The 13,065-nt window shown below is 36.6% G+C and overlaps 2 protein-coding genes across 2 annotated transcripts; both read right to left on the bottom strand.

The window, feature by feature from the left end:
• Window positions 1–4,200: 4,200 nt before the first annotated feature.
• On the bottom strand, window positions 4,201–6,725 carry LOC124896141. The gene is made up of 4 exons (XM_047407681.1): window positions 6,626–6,725; window positions 6,196–6,526; window positions 5,670–5,719; window positions 4,201–4,367 (listed from the first exon to the last, which is right to left on the bottom strand). The coding sequence occupies exons 1-4, from the start codon at window positions 6,723–6,725 to the stop codon at window positions 4,201–4,203; spliced, it is 648 nt and encodes a 215-aa protein (XP_047263637.1).
• Window positions 6,726–11,657: 4,932 nt separating this feature from the next.
• On the bottom strand, window positions 11,658–12,687 carry LOC124896140. Its single transcript, XM_047407680.1, has 3 exons — window positions 12,399–12,687; window positions 12,137–12,336; window positions 11,658–12,038 (listed from the first exon to the last, which is right to left on the bottom strand). The coding sequence occupies exons 1-3, from the start codon at window positions 12,685–12,687 to the stop codon at window positions 11,658–11,660; spliced, it is 870 nt and encodes a 289-aa protein (XP_047263636.1).
• Between the last annotated feature and the right edge of the window lie 378 nt (window positions 12,688–13,065).

Genomic DNA, 13,065 nt, shown 5'->3' with positions numbered 1-13,065 from the left:
TAGGCAACGATCTTGATCTCCCGACCTAAAATCTTTTATCTACTGAATATTCCAGCTACAACTCTCACCGAGAAACAACAATTCTTCTAGATTCATTAAGTAATCTTCTTGAAACTGAACTAAGCAAGGCTTCTAGGTATATCCCTATCCTAGATGCTAATTCAAACCCCTTATTTTATAAAAAGATAAGAACTTTACTCCTTAATTTCCTCGTTCTAATCTATGATTCTCCTCCCAGATTCACATAGAAATATAAATTTATTCTAATGGCAGCCAAGCATTAAAATAGTAAGCTCAAGAAATTAAGAACAACACAGGTGATAATCCAAAAATAAACTATTACAAAGAATATCAAAGAGTAATCATGTTCTTGACCTCAACACCAGAACAAGGGCATTTAGCCACTCATGTTTGAATTAAACATCAAAAACAAGTAATTAATCATTCCTAAAATTAGTATTGAGGTAAAGAAGTTCAAAATAAATAATAAGAACCCTAAAAGGAAGAATTGTATGCTTTTCCACTGCTGCATTGCTTTCCAAAAGTGTTTGGAATTGTGCTCACGTGTTCCTTTAATACTTGGAAAAATTTTACTAGATGTGAAGCCTTGACGTGATGCGTCAATAATCACATCAACAAAGCCAATGCGTCGTATCAACATCGCAATGATGCACTGGAATTTACCTTTTAAAATCATACTAAGTCAAATTCTTCAACATACAACGTGATTCATTGACATCGTATTGTGTCACTATAATTTACTCCTCAAAATTTGGCTAAGTGTCAAAATGTTAAGCATCAACGCGACGCGTTGACATCGCGTCGATGCACTGGAAGTTGTAGAAGAAGAATTTTCTAAGGAACAGAACTTATGCATCAACGCGACGCGTTGAAATCACCTCGATTCACTGGAAATTGATCTTCAAATTTTGGCTAAGGCACACATATTGCTAGTCGACGCGATGTGTTGAGATAGCATCGCATCATTGGAATTTTTCTCTAATTCATTTCTTTATTTTTGTCAATCCTCAGCTCTTTTCTTTTCTCTTTACTCTCATGCATCTCCATATGTTTTTGACTTTGATCCACATGGTCTTTCACATCTTCATGATGTGTATCCAATTTTCTTCCGAATCCATGAAAAATTTACGATGTATCTCTAATCACATCGGTTAGCCACAAAACATAATTTAACTCACAATTCAATATAATTAGCACAATTTTAATTCTCAAAACAAGTTCAAATATGGGTAAATAGCAGTGTTTGGACATATAAATACGGCCAAGATCACCACCCCACACTTAAAACCTTGTTCATCCTTGAACAACTTCAAGCAGCACCATCATCAAACATTCTAATCACAAATTAAGAGTTATGGTAGTGTTGGGCACATAAACACTTTATTTCACACTTTGTCGTCTTCATAGTGACATTCAATTCATTGGTAAACTTAATATAAGCACGTAATCAGGCAACTGAATAAGTAATTCAAACTTTCATCCACATGCACCCTCACAACAAGAAAGTTTTCCCCATATCTATCACAACATTCACTCTTTATCATGAGGGGAATATCAATTTTCAATCACTTTCTCTTACAAAGAATTCATACATAATAGGTAATGAACCATAGGCTTGCCCTTAGTGTATTAATCCACTAATAGTTGGATGTTGAAGTGGAGGATCAATAGGTCTTTTTATGGTTATAATGCAGGCTAAGGGACAGGTAGGAACTATTTAGGAAATACTGACTAATCTCCCTAAGCACTTTAATACATATCCATATTCAGTCAAAATCACATTTTGTCAACCCAACTTTTCATTTCATTAGCTCTACATATCCATTGTTTCACCCCAATATTTCTAAGCATATTAACACACTAAGGTAGAAGTATTTTTCTTTTTGAAACATAATTCAAATTTCAGCTTTTCTTCAAATCCCAATTCTTGATACGTACCCCTATAGTAGCAAACCTCAACCTAAGCAATTTGCCTTAGTTGAGGTGCACATTGTCCTTAACAGATCAGGGCTAAAATAGGTTCATTGTAATGCAATAATCGGGTAACAATAACTGAAATTTTCATCACATATTATTTTCTAACTCCTAACCATCACAATTATGCACAAATTACTTCTCTAGAACTTCACTTTTACCTTTTTCTTTCTTTGTACTTCACATTCCCCCTTATTCCATTATTTGTATTAAAGCGCTTAGGAACTATGGATCAAATTAAGGTGTATCAAAGTAAGGATTCGGCTACATATGAGGCTACCAAAGAAATTAGGTTATAGGCTCAACGGGGCTTAACTAGGTCATGCATTAGGGTAGGTAAATAAAGTTTTTACAGTTTGGTTAACAAAGAAATGCCTAAATCACTTCCTACACCTAACACCATTTATTTCACTTTGTAAACACACCAGGCAAGTTCTAGTCATTCCTATACATGTAGAATAGAAACGAATACTTATCCACTCTGTGCATGCTTAGAATCAAGTCGGATCCTTGCGGTTTTTGATATTGTACTTTATCAAATTCAACAATTAGCCAATCAAACCAAACTACACTTTTTGGGACTTACATTTAATAATATCTCATTTTGTTTCAACACTATTTCATTTATAAACAAATTAAAACATTTTTTCCAACACACCGCATTCTTCAAATATAGCGATCAGGGTCCTATTATTTTCTTAGCTTTTAAATACGCACTCCCCTTAAGACAGTCGTAATCCATCTATCATAAGGGAAAGAACTTAGCTATGACGTTGCATAAAGAAAATTTCCAAAAAGGGCATACATAATACTCATAATATAAAAATTTACCTCAAAGGGTGAAAATAAAATACTGTAAATAAAGAAAATACTTTTAAACTAAATTTTCCAAAGAGGGAAATCATCTTGCCAAAAAGGGAAATATTGTCAACATACAACCCACCAAACATAAAAACAGAAATATAAATTATTCATCCTACACAACAAAAAACCAACACTGTTCAGGTATTAAAAATGAAAGAGATAAAGTTGAAGAAGATTAACGACCAACCACCCCACACTTAAATAGAGCACTGTCCCAGAGCTAACTATAAGCATAAGGTAGGGTGGTTTCGTACTCCTTTCTCAGTCAAATGTCACCATAGCCATCACGTTATTAACATCAGCACCACTATTATCACCAAAATTGTCACCTGAGTCACCATCATCAGACTGCTCCTCTTCCTCGAACTCATCATCGGAATAAGCCATGCACCTCTTCTTAAATAGGGGGACGCCATCATCAATGGTCTCATCAAAGTTAGGCCCAATGCACAGTAAATTCTGAGAATGAGGTCCTAGTGGGTAGTCAAACTCCACCGCACAAATCTCCTGTTGGGTGGCTGGACGCCCCCCAGTCCTCAATTGCAGCATAGTTAGCCCATAAATGCGGGCTGATATCTCATCCAATGCGAGTATTACGCTCGATCTTAGTCAAATTCACACCATGAGGAGCTGGTCCTTTAGTGCGAGAAATATCAAGTGGTCTGTCACCAATAGACGGCAAATAATCTGTCTCCTCCTCTGGCACACCTTGTTGCCTCAAAAATTTGGTAAGCAGCCCACCAAACCCATATCTCCGACCCCTTAAGAATCGCGCCTTCATCATCGCCAAAAATATAATGGCACCCACATTCACATCCACATTATCATGCATCAAAGCATAAATAAGACACACCCTATCACGAGTCACCTCCATCATATGTGTCCCATGAACAACACGGGCATAAATAATTCTGGCCCATAAACATGCCTCCCTATTCAAGTGAGTAAATGGAAGTGAAACATGTGTACCTCCCTCTTTGTGGCGAATCCACCTCGCCATAGATCGAGTTCCACACAAGAGATAAAGGATATGTTAATAAGGTGGCTCAATGATTATTTTTTTCAATGGATCTAGATCTACATACCTAATAGATCATTAATAGTATTTGCAGTGAAAGTTATCACATAACCACGTACCTCAAACTCAGAATCTTTTGGGTTCTAGTTTGCATAAAATTCCCGCACCAGGTTCAAGTTGCATACACGCAGCTGCTCAAAGAGAAAACTCATGTGTTGGGTCCCTATCTTTCTCACCATAGAGGGATATTCCTTTATCAAACTCACCTTATTGATAAATTGATTGACTAAATATTTTGACTCTTTATGCTGAGAGTACCACTTTCATCCTGCCGCAACCACAACCTTAGCTCCAAACCTCTTTTGACCCTTAGGAATATGTGGGGCTGCAGGCACCCGATCAGCTTCACGAGTCCACTTATGCTTGGGCTCAGATGGTCCAGCTTTATTTTTCCCTTTTCTTCTTTGTTGGTGGCTACTCGACATTGTACCTATTAAACATCACAACCCACAAACATATTAAATAAGCACCTTCAAATCTAGCCACCACTAAGTGTGAAACTTACCCATACTTAGTTGCTAGCACAGTTTTGTATATAAATGCTCTAGGGTACTCAGACTTCCCTTTTTTATTTTACAAGTCCAAGCATCGGTTATTCAGCATAAACACATAAAGACATTTCCAAGTTGGGATAATTCACAATCTCAGCTCAAGGACTAATGAATGAATAATTTTTTTACATAAACACCTCCATTTATGACTACATGACCTCTTTTAACCACACTAACTTTAGTCCCTCATAGCTACCACTAAGGTATTGTGACATAGGTATTCATCCCAAACTTAGATTCCATCATATATTGAACATCATCAGTCTAATATTCTTGAAATTTTCCCATGATTCGGTAAAACAACTTATTTATTCAGAAACTAAGTCAAATTGAAAGTGCAATTAATCAATTCAATAAGCACATAAACAAACCAATCTCTCCATAACTTAAAGTCATTCATGAAAATTCACCACAAGAAGTAAGGGTAGTTAAAAAAAATTCAATAACTCACCATTCAAGATTAACAAAATAAGTTCAAATTAAACACTCAACCTATACAATTATTGTTACTAATTCACCTAAACATGCCATTTATCATCTTAAGTCCATAAATCTAAACAAATTCATGCCCTTCATTACTAACTATTTAGCATCCTAATCATTATTTACCATATAAATTAACTTTGAGTATATAAAGGGTACAAGAATTACCTTTGACTTGATGAAGAGAAAATAAAGGATAAATTATGCACCACAAGAATAAAAATCAATTTTTAAATTAAAGGAATTTAGGGGCGGCGGCAGCACTAAGGTTAGGGTGAAATATGGAATGAGTTAAGTTCATTTATATAGAGGGCACCAAGAATTGAATGGTCAACGCTACGCGTCATATATCACGTTGGATAATTGACGTGATGCATCTTGTTCGTGTCGCTTCTCTGGAAGTAGCATAAAAAATTAGTATGTGTTGCTTGCATGCCAGCCGATGCGATGTGAGGCTTACCGCGTTGATAGGACTGACACGACATATCTTAATCGCATTAGTTCACTAGAAATAGCTTTAGAAAATTTTTTTACGTGTGGAATTTATGCACTTCGATGCGACGTGCCAAGATAGCATCGATTCACTGGAAATTGCACCTAAAAAAATTTCTAAGGCTAAATTTCCCATATTTTAATACACTTTTTCTTACCCCTTACCTTTTTCTTACCATATATCACCTATTTACTTACTTAAAGACCCATGTTCATCATCTTCCAATCTTTCCTTTCTCCATCAAGGTTCTCGTTCCTGCACATCAATCAAAAACAATAAAATCATGTAAGTAAAAGTGGGTTGCCTCCCACTAACTGCCTTATTTTTTGTCGTGGCACGACTCATCTTTTTATATTTTTCTTTTTGTTCTTCAACTACTAAAAATTAAACTACCTATTACATTATATTTGAGGGTTTCCTTTCACACAAGACCTTATTTTATGTTGTGGCACGACTTATCTCAACTCTACCTCTCAACAAAGGTGATAGACTCCTTGTGCTTATCTGGATGATCAGCCCAATAATGTTTTACACGCTATCCATTCACCAGGAAATTCTCTGTCTTCTCTCTATTCCATAACTCTAAAGCTCCATGAGGTGTCATTCGCACCACCTCAAAAGGTCCAGATGATTTTGATCGTAATTTACCTTGGGAACAACTTAAGCCATGAATTGAACAACAAAACAAGTTGTTTGGGTTCAAATACTCTCTCTTGAATTTTTTATCATGCCATCTCTTGGTCTTCTCCTTGTATAGTTTGGCATTTTCATTGGCGTGAAACCTAAACTTGTCAAGCTCATTCAGCTGCAGTAACCGTTTCTCCCCAGCGGCAATCATCTCAAGTGTCAGCTTTTTCACAACCCAATATGCTTGATGTTCCAGCTCCACAGGAAAATGGCTTGCTTTACCATGAACAAAGCGATATGGGGATGTCCCAATGGGCGTTTTGTATGTAGTTCTGTAAGCCCAAAGTGCATCATCTAACTTCTCAGCCCAATCTTTTCTCTGCCTACTCACGGTCTTTTGAAGTAGCTGCTTAATCTCTCGGTTGGACACATCAACTTATCCACTAGTTTGTGGATGGTACATAATAGCAAACTTGTGCCCAATACCATATTTAGCAAGAAGATTTTTGAACCAAGTGTTGATAAAGTGCGTACCTTCATCACTAATTATCTCTCTAGGTGTACTAAATCTAGAAAATATGTTCTTCTTCACAAATTTCAGCACCAACCTTCCATCATTAGTCAGACTGGCCATAGCTTCCACCCATTTAGAGACGTAGTCAACTGCTACAAGAATGTATAGATTTTCTTTTGAGGTGGGAATGGTCCTATGAAATCGATCCCCCAAACATCAAAGACTTCAACTTCTAAAATATTGTTGAGAAGCATCTCATGATGCCTAGATATATTACTAACCTTTGACATTGATAATAATTTTTCATAAAAGCAATCCCATCCCTAAATAACGTAGGCCAGAAAAAACCTGATTGCAGCACTTTTCTAGCAGTCCTCTTACCCTCATGGTGTCCAACATAAGGAGATGAGTGGCAATCTTCAAGAACCTTTGAAAATTCAGCCTCTAGGATACACCTAAGAATGACTCTATCTGGACCCTATTTAAAGAGATACAGTTTGTCCCAAATATAGGCACGTGACTCATGGAGCAATTTCTTCTTTTGTTGTGTGGTGGAATTAGGAGGGTACACCTCAAAAGCTATCAAATTTACAATATCAGCATACCATGGGAACTCAACTTCATCTAAACACAAGAAATTTTCATCAAGAAACTCTTCTTTAATACTAAGAGAGTCATCAACAATATGGTTGACTTTCCAACCGTGATAAGTGGTCAGAAACTTGATTTTTATCTCCCTTCCGATCTCGAACCTCAAGATCAAATTCTTGTAGTAGCAGAATCCACCTAATCAGTCTAGGTTTTGAATCCTTCTTGTTTACAAGATACTTAATAATATCATGGTCAGTATGAACAATGACATTAGTGCCAACTAAATAAGATCTAAACTTGTCGAATGCATATACCACTATAAACATCTCTTTCTCTATAATCGTATAATTAACTTGAGCATCGTTCAACACTTTGCTAGCATAGTAGATTGAACAAAATACCTTGTCCTTTTTCTAACCCAAATTCGCTTCCACATCAACATCACTAGTGTCATACATCAGCTCAAACGGTAACTCCCAATCTAGTGCAATCAGAATAGGTGCTTCAATTAACTTCTTCTTTAGTTTTCCAAAAGCTACTCGACAATTATCCCCAAACTTAAACTTTGCCTCTTTCTTGTAACGACCCGAATTTGGTACTCGAAATGCCACACGGTACTCATGACTCCGAAGGACCACAAGCTAACCTATGACTGATATCTATAACTAGGCACTGCATAATATACTGTATAAATGTGGAAAAATATTAAAAGGCCATAAGGTTCAAATATTTGATAAAATATAACATCTGAATAATATGGTATCACCACACCAAAACTAAATTAATTGTCTGAACATGCTAGTCTAAAAGCCTCAAAACTGTCTAAAAACCATGGAGTTGATGGGATATGTCCCTAACTAACTCTGGTATACTGAAATAACAAATTAATAAAATAATCATGCTATCCTCGAATGATGAGGACTCACTGCTAGTCTAGCTGCTAAACGTCTGATCTACTAAGATTGCTCTGGAGCTTGTGCTTCTGAACTTATGGTATAAAACACCATAGCGCAAATACGTCAGTACGTTTGAATGTACTGGTATGCAAGTAAGGTAGGCTGAATGCAAGGGGTTTATATGCATGAACAATACTAACTGACTGAATAACATGAACATGAGAATACATGAATGAATACGTGAACTATAACTGAGATCATGACATCACTGAATCTGAATACTGATAACATAAGTTTTGTATAACTGATATACTATTATATGAATAACTATGTCTGATAGTCCTATTTCTGATAGAACTAGCTGAGTTCCGCACCGAACTGGGTGACTGTATTTGACAGTCCTAAATTCTGTCAAACTATTTGAGTTCTATTACTGAATCTAAGACTATAACTGTGGGAAGTAGTCATCTAACCAACATGCCCCAAATGAGATAATACAATTGAGTTAGGGTCTAATTTGTAACCCTAATTAGAAGGGTATCAATACCACGCCACTGGTAAGGACAAGCTGTGAGTAATCCCTCATCTAATAGGTACTCTAAGAAGAATGGTGGGACCCTCATATAATAAGTTAATCCACCTCATCTACCCTTAACTAGTAGGTTTGATGTCTCAACCTACACTGGCTACGTAGTTCTAGAGTGCAAGGATTGCTTCTAAGAATTACACCCTCTAATAACAGGTGAGTTCCCATCCTTGGGCTCACTCGGTGCTGAATCCTACTCCCATCTGAATAGACACTAAACATGATTAACTGACCTGAACTAAATTGTGTTCATTGAGTTTCGTTGACTGACAGAACACTACTGAGATTACTGAATTTTTTGAGATTTCTGAGATTACTGAGTTTAATGAGTTTTCCTGAGTCACATGACTGACTGAGTTCTAGAATCATGGTTTGACTGAGAGTATCTGGAAAATATGACACTTGCTCTAGGCACATAGCTAAATTGTCAGGTACAAGTACCCCTAGGACTCGATATCGTGAAACTGACAAGACAAGTCACTTCTGGACACATGACCATAGTCAATAATTCATAGTACAATCATTGGGGATTTTCATGAAGTATTTTCATCCTATAAGCTTACATGTGAATAGGAATGCATGTAAATATATCATAATTTCATAAGCCTAATCTCATGAGCATTATGTCAATCTATTACAAAGCATAACAATAACGTGGGAGTCATATCAAACATAAGAGAGAAACATGGATTCATCAATTTTGGCAAATGAGTCATAAGGCATAATTCCTATTCTCTTAGGCTTTTTATCAAATACCTTGCATGCATATCTTTAAGCTTAGGCATGAATATTAAAATAATACTTCATAGCAATATTTTACATGTCCAATGCAAGAATTTCAACCACATACTAACATATTTTCATGATAGTCATTAAAGACTTCAACTTGGAAATCAAACAATAACATAAACGTAGATATAATTCAATTCATACCATGGAATTCAAAGTTTATATTTCAAATAGGATTTGTTGAGCTTCATGGGTGAAAGGAACCCATGAATCAACACTTGACATACCTAGGTAGATGATTTCTTAAAGATTGGTGGAGGAAAGCTTGAATTATTACCTTGGGATTAGACACCTAGGGTTTCTTGTTCTTGGGGTTTAATCTTTAAGACAAACCCTAACTTGGTGTTATAGATGAATAATGAAGTTATAAGCTCTGGTCTGGTATAACTAGGGATTGAAATAGGTGGGAAAAGGCCCAAATACCTTTTAAAAAATGGCTTAAAATTGCTGATTGGAAGTGGAGATGGTTTGGGTGATGGTCTATCTCTGGCTCGATGGTTCTTGGGTCCTGACCATCGTACTTGGATAGCACCTGAACCTTATGACCTCATCTGCGATGGTTTAGGCGATGGTCCATCGCTAGATCGACAGTCCATCTGCCCAGGCCGTCGCACTTAACCAGAAGTTGGGTTCACTGCCTTAGTCATGATAGCTTAGGCAATGGTCCGTCTCTAGCTCGATGGTCCGTCAGTCCAGACCATCGCACTTGGGCAGTTCTTATAGTTCTCTATAAAACGTCCATAACTTTTTATTCTGATACCGAATTTAGATGAAATTGGTATCGTTGGAAAGCTAATTTAATTTCCCACATGATAAAAAGTTGAAATTGGGTAAATTCTATCTGATTTAAACATTAATCATTTAGGAAGTCATTACTAACTCTTCTAGAGGCCATATCTGACTTAAAGAAAGTTCAGGGTATTACATTTCTCCAATAATTTGCATATGGGGCTTGCAATCTTTGAGAAATCTTAAATGAACCGCCTATAGGAACCTGCATCCAGAAAGTTTTGCACTCTTTTGACTATGACTAGATGTGGCAACTTTTCAATTACTTCAACCTTCGCCTTATCTACTTCAAGTCATTTACATGACACTTTATATCCTTGGACAATTCCTTCCTTAACCATAAAGTGGTACTTTTCCCAATTTAGCACCAAATTTTACTCTTCGCATAGAGCTAGAACTCTGTCAAGATTTTGTAAGCACTTTTCAAAATAATTATTGTACAAAGATAATCATCCATGAATACCTCTACAAAGTCTTCAACCATGTCAGAGAATATTGCCATCGTACATCTCTGAAATATAGCAGGTGCATTACATAGGCCAAAATACATGCGTCTAAATGAGTAGGTACCATATGGACATGTGAAAGTGGTATTCTCCTGGTCTTCTGGTGCTATGATTATCTGATTGTATCTGGGTACCCATCCAGAAAACAATAATACTCTTATCCCACAAATCTATCCAGTATTTGGTCAATGAAAAGAATTGGTAGTTTCATTCAATATCCAATAGTCAATACAGATTCTCGAACCGATAACATGCATGTGGGGATCAACTCATTATCATCATTAGTTACCATGGTCATCCCTTAGTTTTTCAATACACTGTGCACTGCACTCACCTAATTGCTATTGGAAATTGGGTCAACAATACCATTATCTAACCACTTGATTATTTCTTTTCTGACCACCTCCTTCATCACAAGATTTAACCTTCTTTGTTGTTGCACTCTTAGTCTGTAATCCTCTTCCATGTAGATGTTGTGTATGCAAAATACTGGATTAATTCATGTAATATCGAACATTTGCCAACCAATCACTTTTCTTTTTTCCTCTTTAAGACTGTTATAGTTTATTTTACCTACATATCTGTTAATCCTGCAGACAAAATAACAGGCAAAGTATCTTGATCACCAAGAAAAATATATTATAAATAAGGAGGGAGAACCTTAAGATCCAAGTTAGGAGCTTCTTCAACTGAGGCCTTGGGTGATGGACCAATTGGCCTATTCAATGGCTCGGAAGGCACTTTGTTCATCTCAATCATTGCCAAATCATAATCTAGACCAATTTCAATGCTTCCATATCTCCATAAAGATCACGACCCATCAAAGCTCGCTCTATGGATCATCAGATAACAACTACTGCCAATCCAAAGCAAGGTTAATAACCGATATAGATGACTACTCCTCATATATAGCTGGCAGTTTCAGCGTCTTATACATATCAAATACTTCTACTTTATCAAGCGCTCGCATTTTCATTTTCCCAACTGCTACATCAATTAGTGACTTTCCCATTGCTAAGAAGGATTGTCCCAAAATAAATGGAACCACAGGATCAGCCTCAAAGTCAAGAATTACAAAATTCACCGAAAAGATTAAAGATCCTACTTGCACCAACACATCTTCAATAATGCCATCCGTCCTAGCAAGTGATCGATCTCCCAACTGTAAAATAATAGTGGTAGGTTTGGGACTCCCAAGACCTACCTTCCAGTACCACGATGTGGGCATAAGATTTATGCTAGCTCCCAAGTCACAAAATCCACGTGCATAAATGGTCTGTCCAATGGTAATTGCAAGGTGAAACTACCTGGATCCTTAAGCTTGGTGGGCAATTTTTTTTTAATCTTGGACGTACACTCTTGAGTAAGTGCAACTGTAGCATATTCGGTCAACTGATTCTTACTCGCAACTATGTCTTTTAAGTATTTTTCATATTTTGGCACACTTTGTAGAATGTCAACAAGAGGAAGATTCACTTGAACCTGCTTCAGAAGATCTAAGAACTTCTTGTAACTCGCCTCCTCTTGATGCTTCCTTGCCCTTTGTAGAAATGGTAAGGGAAGAGTTTTCTTCTCTATATGAATATGTTCACTTATCGCTTTTTCCTTAAATTTTTTCTCTGCATTTTTTTAGTACCCTCATCATTGATTGGAAGACTAACTTGCTTCTGAACTGTCTCCTTAGTTTGCAACCTACTCCTTGTTGTAACCACATTTACCTGCTTGGGATTTATCTTTGTATCGCTAGGTAATGCTTCTTGAGGTTTTGTATTTTGTGCTCCTATAATTTGGCCCTGTTGTAATTCTAGATTTCTCGTAAGCAATTGTTGACTCTTTAACTCAGCTGCAAACTGTGCCTGTTGAGTCTTAATTTTAGTTGCAAATTGCCCTTGTTGAGCCATAAACTGCTTTATTAATTCCTTCATATTACCAGTTTGAGCAGTAGTAGCTTGATTGTTCTAAGCCATCTATTAATTTGGTTACACTTGTCCCTTGTACTGATTTGAATTTTGTGCCTGATTTCTACCCCATGAGAAATTGGGATGGTTCCTCCAGTTGGGATTATATGTGTTACCAAAATTTTGTTATCCCTGTCGATTTGTATTTCCCACATAGTTGACAGAATCTGGATTAACAGAACATGCATCTACTGTGTGATCACCACTTTTGCAAACCTCACACCAAGAATTCACTTTTTGGACTGCATTTGCTATGGCTGCTGGTTGTGCAACACCCAACTTTATGTTATTAAGCTGAGTAATCATATGATTTTACATGGTTGCTATCTGTGCCTGTAATGCAAT

Source organism: Capsicum annuum, chromosome 2 (genome assembly GCF_002878395.1).
Source record: "Capsicum annuum cultivar UCD-10X-F1 chromosome 2, UCD10Xv1.1, whole genome shotgun sequence".
NCBI lineage: Eukaryota > Viridiplantae > Streptophyta > Magnoliopsida > Solanales > Solanaceae > Capsicum > Capsicum annuum.
Note: the sequence above shows the minus strand (reverse complement) of the source record. Positions and strands in the feature narration are given on the sequence as shown.

What these genes read in the sequence shown, in the direction of transcription:
- LOC124896141 (XM_047407681.1), bottom strand. Translation starts at nt 6,725, where the DNA reads ATGGCCAGTCTGACTAATGATGGAAGGTTGGTGCTGAAATTTGTGAAG. An exon ending in AGAGATAATTAGTGATGAAG is followed by an intron (nt 6,527 to 6,625) that starts GTACGCACTTTA and finishes CTAGTGGATAAG; the next exon opens with TTGATGTGTCCAACCGAGAG. An exon ending in AAGGAGAAGACCAAGAGATG is followed by an intron (nt 5,720 to 6,195) that starts GCATGATAAAAA and finishes ATTGATGTGCAG; the next exon opens with GAACGAGAACCTTGATGGAG.
- LOC124896140 (XM_047407680.1), bottom strand. Translation starts at nt 12,687, where the DNA reads ATGAAGGAATTAATAAAGCAGTTTATGGCTCAACAAGGGCAATTTGCA. An exon ending in TCTTCCAATCAATGATGAGG is followed by an intron (nt 12,337 to 12,398) that starts GTACTAAAAAAA and finishes ATATTCATATAG; the next exon opens with AGAAGAAAACTCTTCCCTTA. An exon ending in AGTTGACCGAATATGCTACA is followed by an intron (nt 12,039 to 12,136) that starts GTTGCACTTACT and finishes ACCATTGGACAG; the next exon opens with ACCATTTATGCACGTGGATT.